The sequence below is a fragment of the Pongo pygmaeus genome, chromosome 5 (assembly GCF_028885625.2).
Source record: "Pongo pygmaeus isolate AG05252 chromosome 5, NHGRI_mPonPyg2-v2.0_pri, whole genome shotgun sequence".
Classification (NCBI taxonomy): Eukaryota; Metazoa; Chordata; class Mammalia; order Primates; family Hominidae; genus Pongo; species Pongo pygmaeus.
Genome location: NC_072378.2, coordinates 151,701,644 through 151,726,857, shown reverse-complemented (window position 1 = coordinate 151,726,857; position 25,214 = coordinate 151,701,644). Strand labels below are relative to the sequence as shown.

General features: G+C 44.0%; 1 protein-coding gene and 1 long non-coding RNA gene across 2 annotated transcripts in view; one reads left to right on the top strand and one right to left on the bottom strand.

Annotated features, from left to right (window-relative positions):
- Window positions 1–12,218, bottom strand: part of AKAP12 (A-kinase anchoring protein 12) — a 116,234-nt gene extending 104,016 nt beyond the window's left edge. Inside the window, exons 1-2 of the mRNA XM_054490728.2 lie at window positions 12,137–12,218; window positions 11,471–11,777 (exon numbers count right to left, since the gene is read on the bottom strand). Of these exons, the coding sequence (XP_054346703.1) occupies window positions 11,471–11,632 (162 nt within the window). The 5' untranslated portion in view covers window positions 11,633–11,777; window positions 12,137–12,218. The remainder of the gene's footprint in view (window positions 1–11,470; window positions 11,778–12,136) is intronic.
- A 12,787-nt stretch (window positions 12,219–25,005) lies between these two features.
- LOC129038129 (uncharacterized) overlaps window positions 25,006–25,214 on the top strand; it is a 31,556-nt gene continuing 31,347 nt past the window's right edge. Inside the window, exon 1 of the long non-coding RNA XR_008503086.1 lies at window positions 25,006–25,081. This is a non-coding gene — a long non-coding RNA (uncharacterized LOC129038129). The remainder of the gene's footprint in view (window positions 25,082–25,214) is intronic.

The following is a 25,214-nucleotide window of genomic DNA, read 5'->3' as shown; positions in this document are numbered from 1 at the left end:
CGAGCAGCTGGGACTACAGGCACGTGCCACCATGCCTGGCTAATTTTTGTATTTTTAGTAAAGACAGGGTTTCACCATGTTGGCCAGGCTGGTCTCAAAATCCTGACCTCAGGTGATCCACCCACTCCTGACTTCAGGTGATCTTTCCGCCTCTGCCTCCCAAAGTATTGGGATCACAGGCGTGAGCCACTGTGCCCGGCCAAACCTCTGCTTTACTTTAAAGTCCCAAGTTGTTATTATCAAGTGATGTTCTCTGTTCTAAAGGTACCCTTAGTATAAATTTTTTGGCATGGTTTGTTACACACCAGTAGATAACTGAAACCAACACCATGGAGTAGATGTTTTTGTCAGACTATTGGAGAAACAGAGGTACTCCATCTTCCCACTCTTCCAAATCTCGTTGTTTGTGACTTACCCCCATGCCAAGGCTCTACCCTGTGCCAAATCTCACTGCCCCACTGATATCTGAGATGTCACTACCACATTGTGAAAATGCTTGCCAACATAATCTCCCTGAAGTCACCCTTTCTAGTCACACTTCCCACCACTTTACTGTGTTGATGTTATCTCTGCCTTATACAAGAGGGTCTCCCAGGAGTTCATGATGCACTCACCTGGTATTTCTGAAACTTTGTTTTGTTCATTGTCAAAAGCCGGCAGTGGCTCTCTATTGCCTCTGCAGCTCTTTACACCGATGAGCTGCAACTTACCCTCTTTCATTGTTTCCTTAAGAACTACCAACTCAATACGTCTTGTACCAGAAGGCCTCCTGACTAATGGCCTCTTATCTGCCTAGAACACTTCCCCAAAAATTCTTTTCTTTTTACAGTAATACTAATGGCAATTCTTCTATTACCTAGCCAACTTATTGGAATCTTTGCTGTTGAATATTTCATCTAGAAAGGCCTTACCTCATCTCAATTATGAGGTGCTCAAGGGTAATGTTTTTATTTCTTTATCTCCCAAAGCATCTAGATCATATGGTATGTGGTTAGAAAACATCTGACCACTTTTGGCTGGGCGCAGTGGCTCACGCCTGTAATCCCAGCACTTTGGGAGGCCGAGGGGGGTGGATCACGAGGTCAGGAGATCGAGACCATCCTGGCTAACACGGTGAAACACCATCTCTACTAAAAATACAAAAAATTAGCCGGGCGTGGTGGCGGGCGCCTGTAGTCCCAGCTACTCGGGAGGCTGAGGCAGGAGAATGGCGTGAACCCGGGAGGCGGAGTTTGCAGTGAGCCGAGATCGCGCCACTGCACTCCAGCCTGGGCGACAGAGCGAGACTCCGTCTCAAAAAAAAAAAAAAAGAAAACATCTGACCATTTTTAATGAATGCTATTACATACCAAGAAAACAAGTTAAGCTTAAAAGAACACACGATTCCCATTTTCTTATTTTATTTATTTATTTATTTATTTATTTATTTATTTATTTATTTTAAGATGGAGTCTCACTCTGTCACCCAGGCTGGAGTGCAGTGGTGCAATCTCGGCTTCACTGCAAGCTCCGCCTCCCGGGTTCAAGCGATTCTCCTGCCTTAGCCTCTAGAGTAGCTGAGACTACAGCCATGCGCCACCACACCCGGCTAACTTTTTTGTATTTTTAGTAAAGCAGAGTTTCACCTTGTTGGTCAGACTGGTCTCAAACTCCTGACCTCAAAGGATCCATCCGCCTCGGCCTCCTAAATGCTGGGATTACACGCGTGAGCCACCTCGCCCAGCCTATTTATTTATTTTTTTGAGACAGGGTCTCTGCAGCTTCAACTTCCCGGGCTCTAGTGATCTTCCCACCTCAGCCTCCCAAGTAGCTGGAATTACAAGCATGTGCCACCACACCCGGCTAATTTTTAAATTTTTTATAGCAGTGGGGTCTCACTACGCTGCCTAGACTGATCTTGAACTCCTAGGCTCAAGTGATCCTCCCACCCGCGCCTCCCAAAGTGTTGGGATTACAGGCATGAGCTACCCATGCCCACTAGGTGTGAGCCACCATGCCCACGAGCCACATGTTAGTATTTATGTATGTATGAACTCACCATAGCCATGAAAGAGACGAGGGTAACACTTGAGATGTAGAATATAAAACTATTTTAAACCACGGGCTTGCTATTATAATTGATCAGATGTTTAGCCACTCCCACAATGCTTTCAGTTTATTGCACAAATAAACACAGCAGAAAAAATTTAAAAGTAAAAGGAAATCAATAAACAGCTTTATGCATATATGGAAACTCGAGTTTTAACAAGAGGTAACTTTTTAATCAATGGTACTGGAGCAATAGGTAACCCATATAAAAATGAATTTAAGATTTCTCCTCCTGGCCGGGCGCGGTGGCTCACGCCTGTAATCCCAGTACTTTGGGAGGCCGAGGTGGGCGGATCACGAGGTCAGGAGATCGAGACCATCCTGGCTAACACGGTGAAACCCTGTCTCTACTAAAAATACAAAAAATTAGCCAGACGTGGTGGTGGGCGCCTGTAGTCCCAGCTACTCGCGAGGCTGAGACAGGAGAATGGCGTGAACCCGCGAGGCGGAGCTTGCAGTGAGCCGAGATTGCGCCGCTGCACTCCAGCCTGGGCGACAGAGCGAGACTCCGTCTAAAAAAAAAAAAAAGATTTCTCCTTCTAGACATAATCAATAGCTAGTGGAATAAAGATCTAAATACATAAAAAAGAGAACTTTAACTTTTTTAGAACTGAACTTCTGTTTCCCCAGTTCCTAGCACAGTTCCTGGAGTACAGAAGCTAGTAAGGAAGTATTTATGAAACGGCCAGGCGTGAGTGGCTCACCCCGTAACCCAGCACTTTGGGAGGCCAAGGCAGGAGGATCACTTGAGCTCAGGAGTTCGAGACCAGCCTTGGCAACACACTGAGACCTTGTCTCTATTATATTAAAAAATAAATGGAAGAAATTAAAAAAGAAATATTTATGAAATCAAGATTGAATAGTAAGTGGCCGAGAAAGCCAGAACTCTATTCTTCAACAACTTGGTAGGTTTTAAGATTTCTTTACAGATTTCTGGGCCAGTCAAATGCCATAAACTAAGCCCTTAGCTACTGTCTACTTATTCAGCACAAGGGAAGTTTTAAATCGATAAATAAGAGAAGAGGGCTTAAAAGGCAATGAGATGGAAGGGGAACACTGAAAAGTCACAGCTTCTGGCTCAGTAAGGATACGGGCATTTCACTGAACACCTACTTACCTTGAATGGCACAATCTATTTAGAAAAGCCTCCGTTAGCAACCCACTTTTTTTTTTTTTTTGACAGAGTCTTGCTCTGTCGCCCAGGCTGGAGTGCAATGGCGCGGTCTCGGCTCACTGCAACCTCCACCTCCTAGGTTCAAGCGATTCTCCTGCCTCAGCCTCCCGAGTAGCTGGGATTACAGGTACACACCACCACACCTGGCTAATTTTTGTATTTTTAATAGAGATGGGGTTTCACCATGTTGGCCAGGCTGGTCTTGGACTGCTGACCTCGTGATCCGCCCGCCTCGGCCTCCCAAAGTGCTGGGATTACAGGCGTGAGCCACCATGCCTGGCCAGCAACCCACTTTTTAATGTAGTCAAACAAAGGAATGAAATTATGTGGAAGAAATATTTTCCTTTATTTTATCCTCCAGATGTGTGAAGGAAAATGCTGCTCTTCCATCATGTGAAAGCTTCCCTCTCACCCACACAAGTTCCAATCTCAGTGAAATCTGCACATGCTATCATCCAGTGTCACCTAGACCTGAACCTCTCCCTGGCCCTTATTCAGCTCTTACGCTTACTCTTTCCCCTCCCTTAAGGTAATGGAGCCCACACCCCGCACATTAGAATATCTGATGAGCATTTTAAGACTACAGAATCCCAGCACAGTGGCAGGAGCTGGTAATCTCAGTTACTCAGGAGGCTGAGGCCAAAGGATGGCCTGAGTCCGGGAGTTCAAGACTAGCCTGGGAAACACAGTGAGACTCTGTCTCTCAAAAAAAAAAAAAAAATCACAGAATCCCAGACCCTGAGATTGCCTGGGATTCTAATTCAATAAATCCAGGATGAGGTGTAGGGGTGTCTTTGAAAAGCTCCCTAGGTGATTCAATAGCACCACCAGGTTTGGGAACTAGGAAAATTTTAATCCTTCAATACTCCCAGTTTGCAGTGTTTGCATATAACAAATAGATGGTCAGCCAATAAACTGCAGTAATCTCTCCTTCTTAAATTTTGGTTTATTTCATTTTGAAATCAAACATGAAACTGACATGTTACTAAAACTGGGATTAAGATTAGGCAGAGAGAAACTACAGGGTTTCCCCCATTTAAAAAACATCACAGAGAAATCATAGGGAAGACAAAAAGCTTTGAACCTGAAATGAATACTTGTATTAAGAGGCGCCTAATGGTGTCCTGGTGTCCCAGATGGTCTCCTGTGTTTTGAACACCTACATTTTTCTCAGAAAATCCGTGTATACCATCCAGTTAACAGAGCCAGGCTGTTTGCCGTGAGAACGGGAGAGGATCCCGGGTAAGCCTTCACCCTATTGTTTTCCCAAGAGGTGGATTTCTGCTGCTTCCAATCCCTGATCTCAACATTTCACGGATCATGACCATAAAGTAATTTCTGGCAACTAAATGATTTTAGATTGTTCCAAGAAAAGAAATTTTAAAAGTGATAGCTAAAGAAGTAGGTCATCCTCCAAGCAAATAAATTTAAAGATGGTTCATTAATTTGGAAAGGAAAAGGAGCAAAGGAGAGTAAGACTGCTCTACCTCAGCTGCGTTTTTATTCTTGAACTTGCTTTTTTCCAATTTGAGTAATTTCTAGGGAAAAAGTTTTTTTGTTGTTTTGTTTTGTTTTGTTTTTTTAAATAGAGATAGGGTCTTGCTCTGCCAGGCTGTAGTGCAGTAGCATGATCATAGCTCACTGCAGCCTCATACTCCTGGGTGGAAGCAACCCTCTCACCTCAGCCTTCCAAGTAGCTAGGACTACAGGTACATGCCACCACACCCAGCTAAATTTTTTATTTTTTGTAGAGATGGGATCTTGCTATGTTGTCCAGGCCACTCTTGAACTCTTAGCCTCAAGTGATCCTCCCTTCTTGGCCTCTCAAAGTGCTGAGATTACAGGTGTGAGCCCCCACACTTGGCTAGAAAAAAAAAAATCTTTAAAAATTAATTGGGCTGGGCATGGGGGCTCACACCTGTAATCTCAGCACTTTGGGAGGCTGAGGTGGGAGGATTGCTTGAGTCCAGGAGGTCCAGACCAGCCTGGGCAACACAGGGAGACCTTGTCTCTACCAAAAATAAACAAAATTAGCCAGGCATGGTGGTGTGCACTTGTAGTCCCAGCTACCTGGTGGTGTGTGCCTGTAGTCCCAGCTGCTCAGGAGGCTGAAGTAGGAGGGTCATTTGAGCCCAGGAGGTCGAGGCTGCAGTAAACCAAGATTGCACCACTGCATTCCAGACTGGGCAATAGAATGAGAGCCTATCTCAAAAAAAATAAATAAATAAAATTAAAGTTAAATGAAAATGAAAATTAATTAAAAGTAAAACAAACCATAGCCTTTCATGCTCTGACAGCCAGACCAGTGCATGATCAGATGGCAAGCACATGGCAAAGAAACATGATGAGGCATTCAACTTCACAGTTAAAAATGCACCAAGGAAACTGAGGTACCATTCTTCACCTAGCACATTAGCAAGTACTGGAAAATCTGATACCCATGAAGGCAAAGCATGGGAAAACGAGTGCTGATCTCCACGGTGGGACTGCAAAGTGGTAGAACCTCTTTGGAAAGTCAATTTAGGAAGGGTTAAATTTTTTGTTTTTGTTTTTGTTTTTGAGACGGAGTCTTGCACTGTTGCCCAGGCTGGAGTGCAGTGGTGAGATCTCAGCTCACTGCAATCTCCCCCTCCCAGGTTCAAGAGATTCTCCTGCCTCAGCCTCCCAAGTAGCTGGGATTACAGGCACCTGCCACCACACCCAGCTAATTTTTTGTGTTTTTAGTAGAGACGAGGTTTCACCATGTTGGCCAGGCTGGTCTCGAACTCCTGATCTCGTGATTCACCTGCCTTGGCCTCCCAAAGTGCTGGGATTACAGGCGTGAGCCACCACACCTTGCCGGGTTAAATTTTTAAATGCATATAAAGCTTCCAATTCAGCAATTACACTTATGGACTAGGACAATCTAAATATAAACCCAAGGAATTGGTCAAATCATTACAGGGCTTCAACCCACAAAAGGGAAATTTATGCACCCAAATTAATAAGAATGGGGGTAGTTATTTATGTCCTGATATGAAAAGACATCCAAAACCTAAAGTTGCAGAATCTACATGTGATATGATCTTTTTCTTAAATGCAAAAGACTGTGCCATTTTTATCTACTTTCATGTGCATGAAGTTTTCGAAAGAACATGTAAGAAGCCACATCATACTGGCTTCAAATTTTACTTAAATTTGTAAGTAATTTACCCTACTTATAAATTTAAGTTCTCAATCATTAATATTTTTTTTAAAAAATAAACATTAAATCAATCTTGCTATGCAATGACTTTAAATAAAAATCATTAATAAGAGTAAACAAATGCTTTTGAGCTTTTTTTTTTTGAGACGGAGTCTCTCTCTGTCGCCCAGGCTGGACTGCAATGGTGCCATCTCGGCTCACTGCAAGCTCCACCTCCCGGGTTCACGCCATTCTCCTGCCTTAGCCGGGCGGATCACGAGGTCAGGAGTTTGAGACCAGCCTGGCCAACATGGTGAAACCCCATCTCTACTAAAAATACAGAAAATTAGCTGGGCCTGGTGGTGGGCGCCTGTAATCCCAGCTACTTGGAAGGCTGAGGCAGGAGAATCGCTTGAACACGGGAGGCAAAGGTTGCAGTGAGCCAAAAAAAAAAGAATTCGGTTCAAGGAAATTTAATTGCTTTTTTTTTTTCAAGAGATAAACATACTGGCTTAATTTTTCTTAGAATGCTTAGTGCTATAAATTCTAATTTCTAACTTCATGAATGGCTACTGCATATAGAATTACAGAGACGGGGATGATGCCATTTAGTTTAAGTTTTCCTGCACTGGTGTTAAGCACTGAATATGTATTAAAACTAACTAAGACAAAGGAAAATAAATAATTTATTAGTATTTTTAAAAACAAAACATTTTATTTCCATTTTGTTAATTATCTTACAAGATCCAAACTAGAATAATCTTATAATGTCAGCTTAAAGCTGTAAAGGCATAGAAATTAGTCAACCCAAAGAGGAGGCACATTTCAAGGCCTTTTCTTCATAGAAGGAAATATTTCAAGTGAAAATCTCCACTGATCTTATTCATCCACTAGCCTATAAGCTGTAATGGATTTAAAGGAAGCCCTGCTATTCCTGCAGTCTATCGGTACCCAAAAGAATCATCCCCACATCCATTATCTCCAATTTTTGGTCTCTGTTCTGATCAGAAATTAGCAGCTCTTATAATCTGGTAAAAATCCACAGGAATACAGGTAGCCACACACAGAGAAACATCCCTCTATTAAGAAACATATAATTCTTGCCTTAAATTCTGGCCCATTTTTGTAACACTGGTGATGTAGTCACTTTGAGGCCATCTTCATTCTCCATTTCCATTGCTAAACAAGTGGCGAATAGGAGGAAGCTTATGGGAGGAATTATGAAATGCAGCTGGCCACCTCAATTGTCTGGTTTTGTTTGTTTGTTTTTTTTTCTTTGAGACAGAGTTTCGCTCTGTCGCCCAGACCGGAGTGCAGTGGCGCCATCTCGGCTCACTGAGTTCACGCCATTCTCCTGTCTCAGCCTCCCAAGCGGCTGGGACTACAGGCACCCGCCACCACGCCCGGCTAATTTTTTGTATTTTTAGTAGAGATGGGGTTTCACCGTGTTAGCCAGGATGGTCTCGATCTCCTGACCTTGTGATCCGCCTGCCTCAGCCTCCCAAAGTGCTGGGATTACAGGCGTGAGCCACCGCGCTCAGCCAATTGTCTGTTTTAATGCACGAGGGTCAAACACATCCTTAAATTTACCAGTCAGACAATGGATTCTTCTATTTGAGTACATCTTTATGTTTTGGTGATTCAAGGCTCTGGTAATCAAATGGAGCTAACAAGAGCCCCCATCTCCCCACCTGCCAGAGACAATGGCCTCACTCTGTTGCAACAGACCATTGTTCAATGTCCAGCATTGAAATCATTGATCAGGCAATAAATATAGAAAGGCTAATTAATTGATTGTCCAGACTTGGTCTGGAGCCTGGCTCCAGAAATCAAGATTAGCCAGAGACATGGAAGTCAGTTTGTCACTGGTCACCCCACCCTCTGTTGCCACCTGAATATGTTGCCACCTTAATATTTTTTTAAGACAAATTTTTAAAAACAGACAATTAAGGAATAATGTGGAGTGTGAGGCTTTACTTACCACCAGCATTCAGGTCATCTAATCTTCCTGCACCCTGCAGTTGCGAAACGGCCATGTCTCAAAATTAAACCCTGGCAGATAACAGATCAAGCCATTCCCCCCTGCCACCGCCTGGATCTTACATATAAAGACTGTAAAAGATTTCCAGTCTATCTCTGGATCTAACAGAAAAAATAAAGATTACAAAAGACTGAATAGAAGATAAAGACTCCTTCCATTTTACAGAAATGAACCATAGATAAAACCAAGACTTCTGCTTTAGTGCATCTAAATGTTAAGCCTGGGTAATCAAAAGCTTGTTTAACTCTCCATTTGACCTAATACAAGTGGTCATTCAACCAGTGTAATGTCTGTTCAGATAAGGGCACTTAGTGAGTAACTGGTAACTAAAATTAGCAGAAAAAAAGGAAAGTAAATCCAATTGCTAAATAGATAGCATGCATGTGATATAAATGTCAGCTATTAGATAGAAAAAGATCTGCCTACAACCTTTAATTAATGATCACATTCTATCCAAGGAGGGAAAAATGATGTATTAGCCTAAACCTCCCCAACCGTCCACAGACACATCAAGGAAGTTCAAGATGTAATCCTAAGTAACTCAGGGTATGAAATGGTCTCATTTGAGCCATATGCACTTAATATATTTGTCTATTTAAGATAAAACCCAATTTGAAATTGCAATGCTAACAAGTCACTCTATATCTAGAGAAACAGAATCCAAATCCCCCAAATCTGAGGTTTTTGGTCAAACTATTCACTTGATCTATTAATAACCGAATAGACTGACTTGCCTTAGTCACTATCATAATCAGTCTCACGTGATAATGAAATGATCAAGGGTTAAATTGTAGTAAAATCAGATAGGTCAAGGTATTCTCCAACTTGATATTTTCCAATCAAAACCAAGGAGCCAATATCACCCCTTCCTCTTTCCACAAGTATTCCTGAGAGCTGCCTCTGCCAGGCAGCATGGCACGCATGAAGGAACACCGTTGGTCGGCACAACCAGGCGTGTTCCCTGCCCCTGCGAAGTATTCAGAACAGCCAGAACACTAAACCCACACATGTGAAAACTGCTGGGACGGGTCCATGGTGCCACAGAGCCTAGAGTGGGAGATGGGATTACTTGGAGGTCAGGAATTGGAGCTTAACAAGAAGAGGGGAGGCAAGGGCCATGGTGCTGAGTCATTCTTAATTGGGGAGTCCTTTTGAAAAGACATTTGCGTTCAAAGCCTGAGTGATAAACTTGGCTAGTTGAAATGAAAACTAAATACATTCCAAGGATACAAGTAAGTGTATTGATTTGTCTCCAAATTGATAACTGGGCATTATGCCAACAAGTTCAATGATATTCTGGATGTCATTTAGGTGATTTTTTAAAAGGAGGTTGTTTGGCTGCTTCAAGACGGTTGGCAACTTGGAAAGAGGAAAAGGATAAGGTTATGGAAGAAGGAAAAAGAATGGAAGGAATATTTTTAAATAAACAAATTCAAGTTTACTGGGAAGCGATTAAATCCCATATTTCAGGGTGAACAGTTAGTAAGATCTGAAGGAGTATAAAAGCCGGGGGGGTGGGGGGGAATGTCACCCAACTGCAAGTTTTTAGAAATTATACCTTAAAATTATTTTCATCACTAGACTCTGAACACTGGTTACAGAGCCACTTTGACAGTAGCTAGCATCAAAACATTATGTGCATACAGTAAGTATTAAAATGTGACTTGGATCTCAAAAGGATAGTACATTCCTCAGGCCAGAAGCTTAAGCATCTCTTAGAAAAACCTACATAGCACAGAGGCACAGTTAGTACTTAATATCTAGGGACCATGGATTTTACAAGTAGTTATGAATCAAAGACCGGAGGTAGAAACTATATTGTCAACAGCAGTCTCTCAGCCCAAAAGAGACTAGGACAGCTAAGGAGGTCAAGGCAATTAGGTCATGGTTGTAGGTTCCTTTTTTTTTTTCATATTGTAAACATCTACATCTCCTGCGATAACTCACGTACTCTATCCTCAAATTTGACATACCGCAAATTTAACTATTAAACATGGTTATCCACATCTTTCTACAAGGTATCACAAGGGTACCTTTGTGATACAAGGGTATCACAAAACCAGTAGAGTGAAGCCTTGCTAATGAACACACACGCTGGAAAATAGATCTAAAATACCACGACCAGAACAAGCCACAGTCTTGGCGGCTGTCCTGGCCCACAAGAAATATTCCAGCCTTGAAGACTGAAGCCGATAAAATGCAGTCGTTTCAGCACTGCGTCCAGGGAAGAGTACCCGGAATGCTCGTTACACTTTGACCCCACCCTTCGAGAACTTCTAGCCACTCTAGCGTGTGTTTGGCCAACTGAGTCTGCAGGCAAAGCGCTGAGCGAACGCGAGGGCGCTGGCTGGTTTGCGAAACCTGTCATTCCTTCTGGAAACGCAGCGCCTGCCCAGGTTTTCCCTGGCTCCGAGCGAGCTACACCCCAGGCTTTCTCTGCCTCGGGAAGGCGGTGCCTGCTCGGGCCGCTGCCGCAGGAGGACTGGGTACCAAACCCGCTCGCTCCAGGCACCGCTGGCATCCAGGGCGGTACGCGACGGGGAACCCGAGGGTGGCTGGGCTCCCCGGCGCGCTCCACCACGCGTCCTGGCCTCACAGCTGACTTTCCGCATCTCGGAGCTCCGGAGGCCCGGCCCGGGGTCCATTCTCCACGGATCCCCCCCGCGCAGCTCCTCCGCCTCGGGCTGGATGGCTCCCACCGGAAGAGTGCGGAGAAAGGCTCAGCCGCCGTGGGCAGGGCGCGGGTTTTATTACTGCGGATGGCGCAGTCGCCTCCCCTGGAGACCCGCGACAAAGATGCAAGCCCCCCGCCGCGCTCGCCGCTGCTCTGGCCCCGCCCCGGCGCAAAAGACCCTGAAAAGCCTCCAAAGAGGGGTTCGCACTCCTGAGTTTGCAGATGGGGCTGGATGGGCTGGGAAGTTCTCTCGGCGGAAATCGGAGGGACCCCCCACCCCCACCCCAAAGACCCGCGCCTCCCGGCGCAGGTGGCCCGGCACGCCCGTACCTTGGTGGCGGGGTCCGCGGCAGCGATGGCGGGGTCCGCGGTGGTGTCTGGCGCCGCCTCGGCCGAAGGGCCGCCGCCGCTGGGCTCGGGCTCAGCCGGCGCGGAGCTCCCCTCGGGCGGCTGCTCCGGGCTGCGCTGCTCGGTGGAGCTCCCGGCGCCCATGGCTCCTCCGCACTTCTCCCGCGCCTAGCCGCCGAGTTACGCCTTCCCCAAGCCGCAGGGACAGGGGCAAGAGCCAAAAGACGCGCGCCCGCGAGGTCCCAAGAGCGCCTTCCTTCGCCGCCAGCCTCCTGCGAACGCGCCCAGCCTGCGAATGAAGGAGACGCGCTCGCGGCAAACTCCTTAAAAGAAAAGGAAAAAAAAAAAAAAGGCCACCTCTTAGCCTCCGCCCCCCTCCCCCTGGTTTTTCCCTCGCTTCATCACATGAGCACAGCCACAGACACGCCTTGCAGCAGCATCTGCCCCCAGGCTGCCGGGACCAGAGGCGCTGCGACGCGCCAGCCCAGGTCCAGGCAGCAGCCCACCCGGCCCTCGGGCGCCTCCCGTTTCTAACAGGGGGATTAGAGCTGCGGGGACGACCCAGGGCCTCAGAAGGCAAGAGAGCAGGGGAGCAAAAAGCCTGCCGGGGACACTGGATTCTCTGGGGTTTATTAAATGATGGATCACCCAAGGCAGGAGCTTCTGCTGCAGCCGACTTTCAGCTCGCCCAGGAGCGAGTCCGAGTCCCCATTTGCTTTCCTGCAGATTGTGTTTAACTCCAAACATTTGTTCCAGCCTCCTCCCCATTAGCAGGAGAAAGGCAAGCGCTCCCTGGCTCCTCCTGAGTCCGACCATATTTGGGCACCTCACGTGGCAAGAGCAGGGAACCGAGAGGTTAACGCAGTCAGGCCACGGATGAGGTGGGCCACGCAGGCCCACGCTCTCCTATCCTCCGGAACAAGTGATGTCAGGCGATGCCATCAGCAGTGCTAGCTGCCCCCCTTCCCCCGGGGAACGGGGGAAATGAGGCTGTTACCGGAAATGTGCCCGTCCTTCTTTGAGGGCCTGTGCTGGAGGTTACCCATCCAGGCCACCTCTGCTCCGCGCGATGCTGAGACATGACAGCATGGATCTGCTCCTTTGCCATCAGCCTTTCTCAAAAGATGAAGACTTTAAATAATATCAGCACAAGTGGCTTGCATCCTTTCATTTCCGACCCTTGAATATAATATGTATTATATGAACATGGCAGCCAATCAATAAGTATTTGAACTAAATTAAATTTGTAGCTGGATTGCTTGGCGCAAAGCATTAAGGCTTTGGGGCTGAAAGACAAAATTTATTCCAGTTGTAACTAGCAACCGAGTGCCCCAGTTTTCACAAATACTTTGAATCTCCATTAAGAATGAAGAAACCAGCCTGGTTAACATAGCGAGACCTTGTCTCTACAAAAAATAAAAAAAAATTAGCCAGGCGCAGTGGTGCACCTGTAGTCCCAGCTACTCAGGAGGCTGGGGAGGCTGGGGTGGCTGGGGTGGAAGGATGACTTCAGCCCGGGAATTCGAGGCTGCAGTGAGCTATGATTGTGCCACTGCACTCCATCCTAGTCGACAGAGCAAGATTCTGTCAAAAAAAAAAAAAAAAAAAAAAGAAAGAAGGAAGAAACTTTCGGAATATTCACACTAAATTCCAGATAAATGTCTCATACTCAGATTTAGTACGATTTTGTAGAAAGTTGGTGTAAGCAGTAGTTCAGCACTAGGATGTTTCATGCCTAATGAATTGCATGAATTGAATGGTACCCTGGGAACCATAGGTTAGTTACTCACCATCAAATTTGTTTTCTGAATTAATTTTTTTTCTTTTTCTTTTTTGAGACAAGGTCTCTCTGTGTTGCCCGGGCTAGTGTTGAACTCCTGGGCTCAAGTGATCCTCCTGCCTTGGCCTCTCAAAGTGCTGGGATTATAGGTGTGAACCACCACACTGGGCCTGTTTTCTGAATTAATTATTTTTATTTAAAGGACTACACAAAGGCCAATTTCTCTGGAGTTTATCTCTTAAGAAACAGTATATTTGCAAAATGCTTAGTTTTAGGAATTTATACACATTTCCCCCATTTTGACTTAAATTTTGACTATTTAGGAAACATTAGAATTCTTATTCTGTACCAGGCACTGTTCAATGCACTTTACATAATAATCTTTACAACAACCCCATGGGATAGATAGTATTATTCTCATTTTACCATTGGCAGTTGGGGGAGGAGTAGGCCCAGATAAATTAAATTGTGTGCTTTAGGTTTCACAGCCGGGAGTTGGAAGAGCAGGAAGTCCAACTGGCACCTGCCTTCAGGGTCCACACTTCACCACCGCATGGCACTCCCCTTCCCTTTCAATCAACTGCGATCTCTCCTCTCAGGGGTGTTAGTGAAACGTGGCATTTGGACCTCACTTAGGATTTTAAGAGCAAAAAGCACTGTTAAAACCTACTTGAGGCCAGGTGCGGTGGCTTACACCTGTAATCCCAGCACTTTGGGAGGCCGAGGTGGGTGGATCACCTGAGGACAGGAGTTCAAGACCAGCCTGGGCAACGTGGTGAAACCTCGTTTCTACTAAAAGTACAAAAATTAGCCAGGCATGGTGGCGCATGTCTGTAATCCCATCTACTCAGGAGGCCAAGACACGAGAATTGCTTGAACCCAGGAGGTGGAGGTTGCAGTGAGCTGAGATCGTGCCATTGCACTCCAGCCTGGGTGACAGAGTGAGACTCCGTCTCAAAAAAAAAAAAAAAAGAAGAAGAAGAAGAAAAAAAACTATTTGAGAATGATTAACGTCAGCACATTTGAAAATGTATCAGTAAGTAGCACAAATACTATCAACATTTTCACATTCTGTGAGATTATATTTACTTGGTTCCTGGGAAATTCTTAGCAAAGCTTTTCACATCCACTAGCCTTTAAATTTTCAGAAAGGATTGCAAGGTCAAGCCAACAGTGTACAACCTACATGCTGAGGAAGATATCAGCATCTGCTTAGATTAGCAGTTGCTTGCTTTTTGTTTATTTTCCAGGCCATGTAAATGTTCATACTCTTATTTGTAAAAAGTAAAATCATAGGGCTGGGCGCGGTGGCTCACGCCTGTAATCCCAGCACTTTGGGAGGCCGAGGCGGGCGGATCCCAAGGTCAAGAGATTGAGACCATCCTGACCAACATGGTGAAACCCCGTCTCTACTAAAAATACAAAAATTAGCCAGGCATGGTGGCACGCACTTGTAGTCCCAGCTACTCAGGAGGCTGAGGCAGGAGAATCACTCGAATCCGGAAGGCGGAGGTTGCAGTGAGCCAAGATGGCGCCACTGCACCCCGGCCTAGTGACAGAGACTCCATCTCAAAAAAAAAAAAAAAAAGTAAAATCATATTTTAGGAGATGTGCGCATTCTAGTACTCTCTACTCTGCCTGAAACAGCTCTGTGATAAGGGAGAATTAAGAATAACAAATTCACACAAGCACATACATAACTACCTTTGGTTTCTGAACTGACCAAAAATCCCTTCTATCTTACTTAGAGACTAGGGAGTTACTTTTTGTTTTTTTGGTTGTTTGTTTACAAAAGTGATTATGGTCAGGCCTAGTGGCTCACACCTGTAATCCCAGCACTTTGGGAGGTTGAAGTGGAAGGATTGCTTTTGACACCAGGGGTTCAAGACCAGCCTGGGCAACACAGTGAGACTCCCATCTCTACAAAAAATTAAAAAAATTTAGCCAGGAGTGGTGGTGCATGCCTGTAGTCCTAGCTACTTGGGGGGCTGAGGCGGGAGGATAATTTGAGCCCAGGAGTTCCAGACTGCAGCCTGGATGACATAGTGAGACCCGGTCTAAAAAAAAAAAAAAAGAAAAGAAAGAAAAGAAAAGTGGTTATGTTATTAATTATCTCTAGCAATGAAATAGCCCAACCTTTTGGGTATGCCACTTAGTGCTTCAGAATGTTACAAAGTTCATTACTTTCTTTTCTTTCTGTCTTTCTTTCTTTTTCTTTTCTTTTCTTTCTTTCCTTCTTCTCTCTTATTTCTTTCTTTTTCTTTCTTTCCTTCTTCTCTTTCTTTCTTTCAATAAATTTTTATCAAGTGCCTATTATGTGCCAAGCACAAAGTTACCACTCTACTTTCCAAGGTTCTAAATCAAGTCATTGAGGTTTTCTTTTCTAGGGCTTCCAAGATGCCTTCAGAATTGCTTGGATTGGCATCAGGGTGGAGGGGAGGCAGGTGTTCTCTATTTTTCACTTCTCAGTCCAAGGCTGTTGGTTCAATGTCTCACCAGCAGCTCAATTTTTCTCCAAATAGCAGGATGCAGGTGTCCCCACACATCCTCTCCCGTGGGGCAGTCGTTGGTAGAGCTGTTTCCCTGAGAGGGTTAATTCTCTCATAAAAACAGTTTGAGATTTCTCAAAAACAAATACACGTTGCCTGTGTAGCAGGCTGAACCTGTACTTGGCACACATACTTCTCCAGAAAGACGGGTCACATGAGGTTTAACAATAAAATGTAGAGTCATAGTTGGGCACCTTGTGCATGCACCAAAACATTTTCAAATATAACATTAAAGGAATTCACAAATGTCAAACATTTTACAACTGAGTTCAGACACCCCCTTCAAAGTGCAATAATAATTATAATTATTAAAACAGTTTAAAATCTACCGTTAACTCTACGCTAAAGATTCATTCTCTAGTTACAAAGTCTTCGCTGAGACTGGCAACTCTTCACCTTCACCTTTGAAACTGCTTCTCTCTTAATTATGACTTCTTTGTTTTCCCTGGATAAAAAGCTTACTTCTTTCTGAACCAATTGTTCCCACAGAGATGTCCAGTCATCTAAGAACCTAATTCCCACTCTATCTTGTGCTTGTGTGAATTTGTTATTCTTAATACTCCCTTATCACAGAGCTGTTTCAGGCAGAATAGACAGTACTAGAATGTGCGCATCTCTTAAAATATGATTTTACTTTTTACAAATAAGAATATTAACATTTACATGGCCTGGAAAATAAATAACCAAGAAAAACGTTATTACCCTCTTGAGAATTCTATGGAAGAAACTGTGAGTAAATTATTTGAATTTTACTTTCTATGCGAGGATTTGAGATGGATTATTTTAGAGCATTAATTATAATTTGCCAATTATAAACTAGAAGAATTAACAGTTTTATTCAATTCATGAGTACTTAATAATCTAAAATTCATATGGAAGCTACAGAAAATGTTCAATTTACAGATGAAGTTTAAAGCTCAGCCACTTGTAGACATACATCACGTATATATATATAGGCAAATGCTATCCTTGTAACTCTTAAGGAATTTATTGCTTTGGAGTTAAGTATAAAGCCAGCTATTTGGATCTCAGTTTCATTTACCAAGGTTTAAGATTGGCGCCTGACTCAAATTCAGGATTACTCTAAAGTAACAAAGGAGGGACTGGAACCAAGACAGAGTAAATGATGTGTCCAATATGGAGAAAGAATTTCTCAGGATGCACTGTTAGAAGATACCAGAAGGTATGTGGAAGGTATCTACATTCCAGGGTAGACCAAGTGGCTGTAATCCTCACAATTTCAAATCCCTTCTACAAAGGACCCTATAAGTATCCAACATTAAAATATATATTTTTTCATATATTAATTAAATAAACTTTCACTGAGTTGAGTGCCAGGCAAAATGCAGAGGACTTTTCAAAGTTGGAAACTTTGCTTCAATAAGTCAACATTGCTTACTCAAAACAAAGCTATTATACAATATATTATACGATGTGAACTGTAGATTTTATGTTCCTCTACCAACTTAAATCCCTTTGTGGCCTGGTGCGGTGGCTCATGTCTATAATCCCAGCACTTTGGGAGGCGGAGGCGGGTGGATCACCTGAGGTCAGGAGTTTGAGACCAGCCTGGCCAACATGGTGAAACCCCGTCTCTACTTTAAAAAGATACAAAAATTAGCCGAGCGTGGTGGCATGTGCCTGTAATCCCAGCTACGTGGGAGGCTGAGGCAGGAGAATTGCTTGAACCTGGGAGATGGAGGTTGCAGTGAGCCAAGATCGCACCACTGCACTCCAGCCTGGGCAACAGAGTAAAACTCTGTCTCAAAAAAAAAAAAAAGAAGAAAAAAGAAAAAAAAAGATTAGGTTGTGAATTGATAAACATCTCAACTAGCAACACACAAAGGAAAGGTGGATAACCTGATCTAATGTTTATTTTGTATTCCTTTAAGTTAGCTTGCTAAATGCTTTTAAAATCATAACAATAGCAATAAACCTATATAAACATGCCCAAATGATTTTTGACAAAGGCTCAAAAGTATTCACAGGGAGATGTCACTAGTAAATAAATAAATAAATAAATGTATTTTTTAAAAAGACAAAGGTGCAAAAGTAATTCAATGGTGGATGACAGCCTTTCAACAAATGGTGCCGAAGCAATTGGACATTCATGGGCAAAAAGTTAACCTTGACTTATGTCACACATCTGATAAAATAATTAACTACAAATGGATCACAGACTTACACGTAAAACATAAAACTGTAAAACTTTTAGAAAAGACAGGAGAAGGCCAGGCGCAGTGGCTCACGCCTGTAATCCCAGCACTTTGGGAGGCTGAGGTGGGCGGATCACAAGGTCAGGAGATCGAGACCATCCTAGCTAACACGGTGAAACCCCATCTCTACTAAAAATACAAAAAATTAGCCGGGCGTGGTGGCGGGCGCCTGTAGTCCCAGCTACTCGGGAGGCTGAGGCAGGAGAATGGCGTGAACCCGGGAGGCGGAGCTTGCAGTGAGCCAAGATCATGCCACTGCATTCCAGCCTGGGCGACAGAGTCAGACTCCGTCTCAAAACAAAAAAAAAAGAAAAGACAGGAGAAAATGTTAGGAAGCTAAGGCTAAGCAGGATAGTTCTTAGACTTGATACAAAAAGCATGATCCATAAGAGGAAAAACTCTAAATTGGACTTCACCAAAATTTAAAACTTTTGTCCTATATAAGACCCAGTTGAGAAGATGAAAAGAAAAGCTACACATTGGGAGAAAATGTTTGCAAACCACATATCCCACAAGGGACTAGTATCTAAATATAGAAAGAATCCTTAAAACTCAGCAGTAAAAAAACAAGCAAACAAACAAAAAATCAATGAGAACACAGGTAAAAGACTTGAAGCAACATTTTATCAAAGAGGATCTACAGGTGGCAAATAAATTTTGTGCAATTTGGGAAAAGCAAATTAAAACCACAGTGAGATATCACTACACAATGATCAGGGTGGCTAAAATGAAAAAAATAGTGACAACGCCAAATGCTGATGAGGCTGCAGAGAAACTGGATCACTCATAGATTGCTAGTGGGAATGTAATATGGCATAGTCACTCTGGAAGACAGTTTGGCGGCTTTTTTTTTTTTTTTTTTTTTTAACTGAGTCTCACTCTATCGTCCAGGCTGGAGTGTGGTGTGCGATCTCGGCTCACTGCAACCGCCACCTCCCGGGTTCAAGCGATTCTTGTGCCTCAGCCTCCCAAGCAGCTGGGATTACAGGCGCAAATCACGCCCAGCTAATTTTTGTATTTTTAGTAGAGACAGGGTTTCACCATGTTGGCCAAGCTGGTCTCGAACACCTAACCTCAAGTGATCTGCCTGCCTCAGCCTCCCAAAGTGCTGGGATTACAGGTGTGAGCCACCGTGGCTAGCCGGCAGCTTCTTAAAAAACTAAGAAGCCAAAAAACAAGAAAGACAAGAAACATACAACTACCATACCATATGAACTTACAGTTACACTCCTGGAGCTTCACCTAACAACTTGAACATGCATGTTTATACCAGCTTTACTTGAAATATCTTCAAAATGGAAAACCTAGATGCCCTTCAACATGTTGGTTAAACAAACTGATCTGCCCATACCATGAAATACTAGTCAACAATAAAAAGAAACAAACTATTAATACATGCAACAACCTGCATGAATCTCCAGAGAATTCTGCTGAAAGAAACCTGCCAATCCGCAAAGGTTACATACAAATGATCCCATTTATATGACAGACTTGAAATGGCAAAATTACAGAAATAAAGAGGTCAGTGGTAGCTAAGGGTTAAAGAAGGGTAGAGGGTGGAGAGAACTGGGTGTTGCTGTAAGAATGCAACAAGAGGGATTTTTATGGGATGGGAATGTTCTGTTCCTTGACTGTATCAGTGTCAATATCTTGGTTGTGATATTGCACTCTATTTTTGCAAGATGTTACTATTGGGGAAAACTGGGTGAAGGGTATATGGGATCTCTCTGTATTATTTCTCACAACTGCATGGTAATCCACAATTAACTCAAAATGAAAATTTTAATTTCTGAAAAAGAATGATAAAATATGTATTTTCAGATGGGCTAAAATAAAGGTCCAAGGTACCTGCTTATTTTCAACTTACAGCCTCCTTCACTTTCCAGTATATTTGAAATACCCTTTTAATATTAAAATAAGCCAAGATAGAGATGAACACCTTATTAATAGGTTGGTATTTTGTTTTGCTTGTAAGCTTGTTAACTCTGAAACAATCAGACTTGATAAAATACAGAAACAATACATTTCCTGACTCTGCAGTGCTTTGTACAGAGCTCCTTTCACTCCTTGACTTCATCTTGCCAATGAAGAAGTAGTGGACGCAACTATCATCTTCCTGGCTGATATCATTTCCAAATGCTCCTGCAAGAGTCTCTCACCTCTCTGTTTCTCTCCTTACCAATGTGTAGCATGGCTCTAGTTTGTAAAATGCATGTTGGAATCTAATGGATCATGAAGATGTGTTCAGAGTCAGATAAAGAAAGAAAGGTCCAGGCGCAGTGGCTCATGCCTGTAATCCCAGCACTTTGGGAGGCTGAGGCGGGTGGATCACCAGAGGTCAGGAATTCGAGAACAGCCTGACCAACATAGTGAAACCCCATTTCTACTAAAAATACAAAAATTAGCCAAGTGTGGTGGCGCACACCTGTAGTCCCAGCTACTTGGGAGACTGGGCCAGGAGAATCACTTGAAGCCAGGAGGTGGAGGTTGCAGTGAGCTGAGATCGCACCGTGCCACTGCACTCCAGCCTGGGCAACGAGTGAGACTCTATCTCAAAAAAACACACACACACAAAAACACACACACACACACACAAAAAAAAAAGAAAGAAAAGAAAAGAAAAAAAGGGATGACTTTGGGGTTTTAAATGTTCATTTTCTAGACTAAATTTAATTTGAACAAAATTGAACATGGTTCATACTTTCTGAATTTAGAAAATTCATATAATTCTTGTGGCCTATATTTAATAACAACTATTATATATTCACCTGCCTGTAAACGTTTGCAACACTCAAGGTAATGCAGCAAGACACTCTCCAAGATTAACACATAAGTAAACTTTTTTCTTTTTAGAGGTGGGGTCTCACTATGTTGCCCAGGCTGGTCTTGAACTCCTGGGCTCAAGCAATCCTCCTGCCTCAGCCTCCTAATATAACCATTCTCTAATTATATTTTTAAAAAGCTTCAATAATGATTAAAGCTCTCAGCACATAGTGTTCACCAACATTAGAACTTATTTTTTTTCTTTTTCTTTTTTAGAGGCAAGGTCTCAGTGGGTCTCACCCAGGCTGGAGTGCAGTAGTGGGATCACATCTCATTGCAGCCTTGACTTCCTAGGCTCAAGTGATTCTCCCACCTCAGCCTCCCGAGTAGATGAGACTACAGGTGTGCACCATCACACCCAGCTAATTTTTTTCATTTTTGTAGAGACAGGGTCTCCCTATGTTGCCCAGGCTAGTCTCAAACTCCTGGCCTCAAGCAATCCTCCCACCTCAGCCTCTCAAAGCACAGGGATTAGAGGCATAAGCCACCATACCCTGCCAGAAGCTGATTTTTCTTTTTTTTTTGAGATGGTGCCCGGCTCTGTCACCCAGGCTAGAGTGCAGTGGTGTGATCTCGGCTCACTGCAACCTCTGCCTCCCAGGTTCAGGCAATTCTCTTGCCTCAGCCACCTGAGCAGCTGGAATTACAGGTGCATGCCACCAAGCCCCAGCTAATTTTTGTATTTTTAGTAGCGACGGGGTTTTACCATGTTGGCCTGGCTGGTCTCAAACTGCTGACCTCTATGAGATCCTTTGAGATCTGTGAGATGGGCTTGGTTTGAAAAAACTAGCAATTAAGTTGAAGAATAATTTCTCCCCATTCTAACGCTGTTTTTCTCAGTACAAGTTACAAGAGCAACTTCTTTTACTTCTTTATTTTATTTTAGATACAGAATCTCGGTCTGTCACCCAGGCTTAGAGTGCAGTGGCACATTTATGGCTCACTGCAGCCTCAACCTCCTGGACTCAACTGACCCTCCTGCCTCAGCCTCCGCAGTAGCTGGGACTACAGGCCTGCACCACCATACCACGCCTGCCTCGGCCTCCCAAAGTGCCGAGATAACAGGTGTGAGCCACTGCACCCGGCCCAGAAGCTGATTGTTGAGCAGAATGAGACTTGGGTGCTGACGGTGGAGCTAGTCCTAGCCCAAAATACGTCTACATGGGAGGAGTTTCTATCTCCAACACTTCGTTGTATTCAAGTAAAATGGTTTCTAGACACTTTGGAGATATGCAGAGAATTCCATCTCGGCCCCTCTCCCGTGTAATGGTATGCCTAAATTTGGTGTCAGGGAGAAGAGGTAAGAGGATATAAAATGTTTCTCTATACCTCTCCTCCAGACTTTCAGAGATTTAAGAGCTTTAAGTATCTCATTCTCCAGTCTAGGGAGGAAGACACCATGGACTTTCTCCACTCATGATAAGAACCGGCTGAAAGAGCTGATTCGCCATTTGTTCCTGGCTTCATGGTTTCTTTGAGATCTATGAGATGGGCTTGGTTTGAAAAAACTAGCAATTAAGTTGAAGAATAATTTCCCCCCATTCTAACACTGTTTTTCTCAGTATAAGTTGCAAGAGCAACTTCTTTTATTTCTTTAGTTTAGAGACAGAGTCTTGTTCTGTCACCCAAGCCAGAGTGCAGTGGCATGTTTATGGCTCACTGCAGCCTCAACATCCTGGAATCAATTGATCCTCCTGCCTCAGCCTCCCCAGTAGCTGGGACTACAAGCATGTGCCACCATACCATGCCCAGCTAATTTTTTTTTTTTTTTTTTGAGATGGAGTCTTGCTTTGTCGCCCAGGCTGGAGTGCAGTGGCGCGATCTCAGCTCACTGCAAGCTCTGCCTCCCGGGTTCACGCCGTTCTCCTGCCTCAGCCTCCCGAGTAGCTGGGACTACAGGCGCCTGACACCACGCCCGGCTAATTTTTTGTATTTTTAGTAGAGACGGGGTTTCTCCGTGTTAGCCAGGATGGTCTCAATCTCCTGACCTCGTGATCTGCATGCCCAGCTAATTTTTTGTAGACACGGAGTTTCGCCATGTTGCCCAAGCTGGTCTCGAACTCGTGGGCTCAAGGGATCTGCCCGCCTTGGCCTCACAAAGTGCTGGGATTATAGGCCTGAGCCACGGAGCTCAGCCTAGAGCAACTTTCTTTAAATATATTGTCATCCAAAACCTTAAAACCATGTAGATAATTAAGTGGGAGTCTCTTCCCTCCCACCCAAGCCATAGTTGGGATTCCGGAAATTGTTTAGAGCAGGTAAAAATGTTTGGGCTTGGCTCTCATTTGAGTTCTTTCTTAAAGCTGCAAACGTTTCAGTCACTGCCCATATATTACTTATTTGTCATATATTCATCATGGGAGCTGCTGATCTGATTTGAAGTCCCTTATCTGCCCCACCCTTTCCCGACACCCACTCCTGCTCCCTTCCCATGCATTCTCCGCCATTCCTCTGCAGCCCCGGGAATCTCGGGAATCTCGGGATAGTGGAGGCAGTTTGCTGCTAGGAAACTTGCCCCAGGGCTTCCTTGGTCTTCCTGGAGCCTCTAGCAGCCTAAATTATGTGTCCTGGAACCTCTAGACCCTTGGAGAAACTGGCACAATTATTCATCCCTTTGTGGGGTGGGGGTGGGAGGGGCCTGCCTGGGACAGGTCCCAAGAACAATGAAGTTACTCTCTTGATAAATTGGACGTATTTTAAACAAGTGCATTGTCTTTTTTGTTTTGTTTGTTTTGGTGGGGCAAGGGGTTGACTACAAAATAGGAAAACTAATCAATGTGATTTAAGCCAGATAGGGTGGTGCACGCCTGTAGTAGTACTAGCTACTCGAGGGCTGAGGCAGGAAGATTGCTTGAGCCCTGGAATTCAAGACCAGCCTGAGCAGCATTGTTACCGAGAGGGGTCCCGATCCAGACCCCAAGAGAGGATTCTTGGACCTTGCACAAGAAAGAATTTGGGGCGAGTTCATATCGGAAAGTGAAAGCAAGTTTATTAGGAAAGTAAAGGAATAAAAGAATGGCTACTCCACAGACAGAGCAGCAGCACGGGCTCCTCGTTGGCTATGTTATTTGTTGATTATCTGCTTAACAAGGAGTGGATTATTCATGCGTTTTTCTGGGAAAGGTTTGGGCAGTTCCAGGAACTGAGGGTTCCTCCCCTTTTAGACCATATAGGGTAACTTCCTGACATTGCCATGGCATTTGTAAGCTGCCATGGTGCTGGTGGGAGTGTCTATTAGCATGCTAATGCATTATAATTAACATATAATGAGCAGTGAGGACAATCAGAGGTCACTTTCATCGCCATCTTGGTTTTGGTGGGTTTTGACCAGCTTCTTTACCACAACCTGTTTTGTTAGCAAGGTCTTTGTGACTTGTACCTTGTGCCAACCTCCTATCTCATCCTGTGACTTAGAATGCCTGACCTCCTGGGAATGCAGTCCAGTAGAGCTCAGCCTTATTTTACCCAGCTCCTATTCAAATTGGAGTTGCTCTGGTTCAAACACCTCTGACAGCACGGTGAAACCCCATCTCTACAAAAAAAAAAAAAAAAATTAGCCGGAAGTAGTGGTCCATACCTGTAGTTCCAGCTACTGGGGAGGCTGATGCGAGAGGATCCCTTGAGCCTGAGAGGTTGAGGCTGCAGTGAGCCATGATAGCACCACTGCACTCCAGCCTGGTTAACAGAAGGAGACTCTGTCTAAAAAAAAACACAGCAAAAACAAACAAACAAAAACAATAACAACAACTATGAAAAACCAACATTAAACAATGTGATCTATCTCACTGGTCATCGTGGAATCAAAAGCTTCCACCAATTCAAAGTGCGAGTTTTGTCTGTGAATCAATAGCTGATGAACAAGAGATGAGATCAATTAACATGACAGACTTAGCCACTTGGAGAACTTATTTTCTAGAGGACAAATTGATGAAAACAACAGGAATTACAACCCATTAATCTGTCCTTAGGACCTAGAAAATTAGGAAAACTATTTATCTTGAAAATAATCATTGGATATGATCATTAAAGCCCCCTTAATTCAGATTCTCTCTTCTGGTTGCACTCTAAGCCTATCATGATTTCCCATGAACGCAAGAATTCTGAGACTGAGATTTTCCAGAATTTTCCATGAGCAACAATTCTAAGTAATGACAAAGGTGCTGCACACAGGGCCATGCCCAACCAGCAGGCTCTCAGAGGACTCTTGAGGTGGAAATGAAAACAGGTAACTTCCATTTATATGTGTTTCATCTCATTCTATTTTAATTACTAGAGTACAGTCTGCACCAGGTAAGATGGTTAGGTCAATGAAGGGCCACATATATGATGGTGGTCCCATAAGATGATAACGGAGCTGA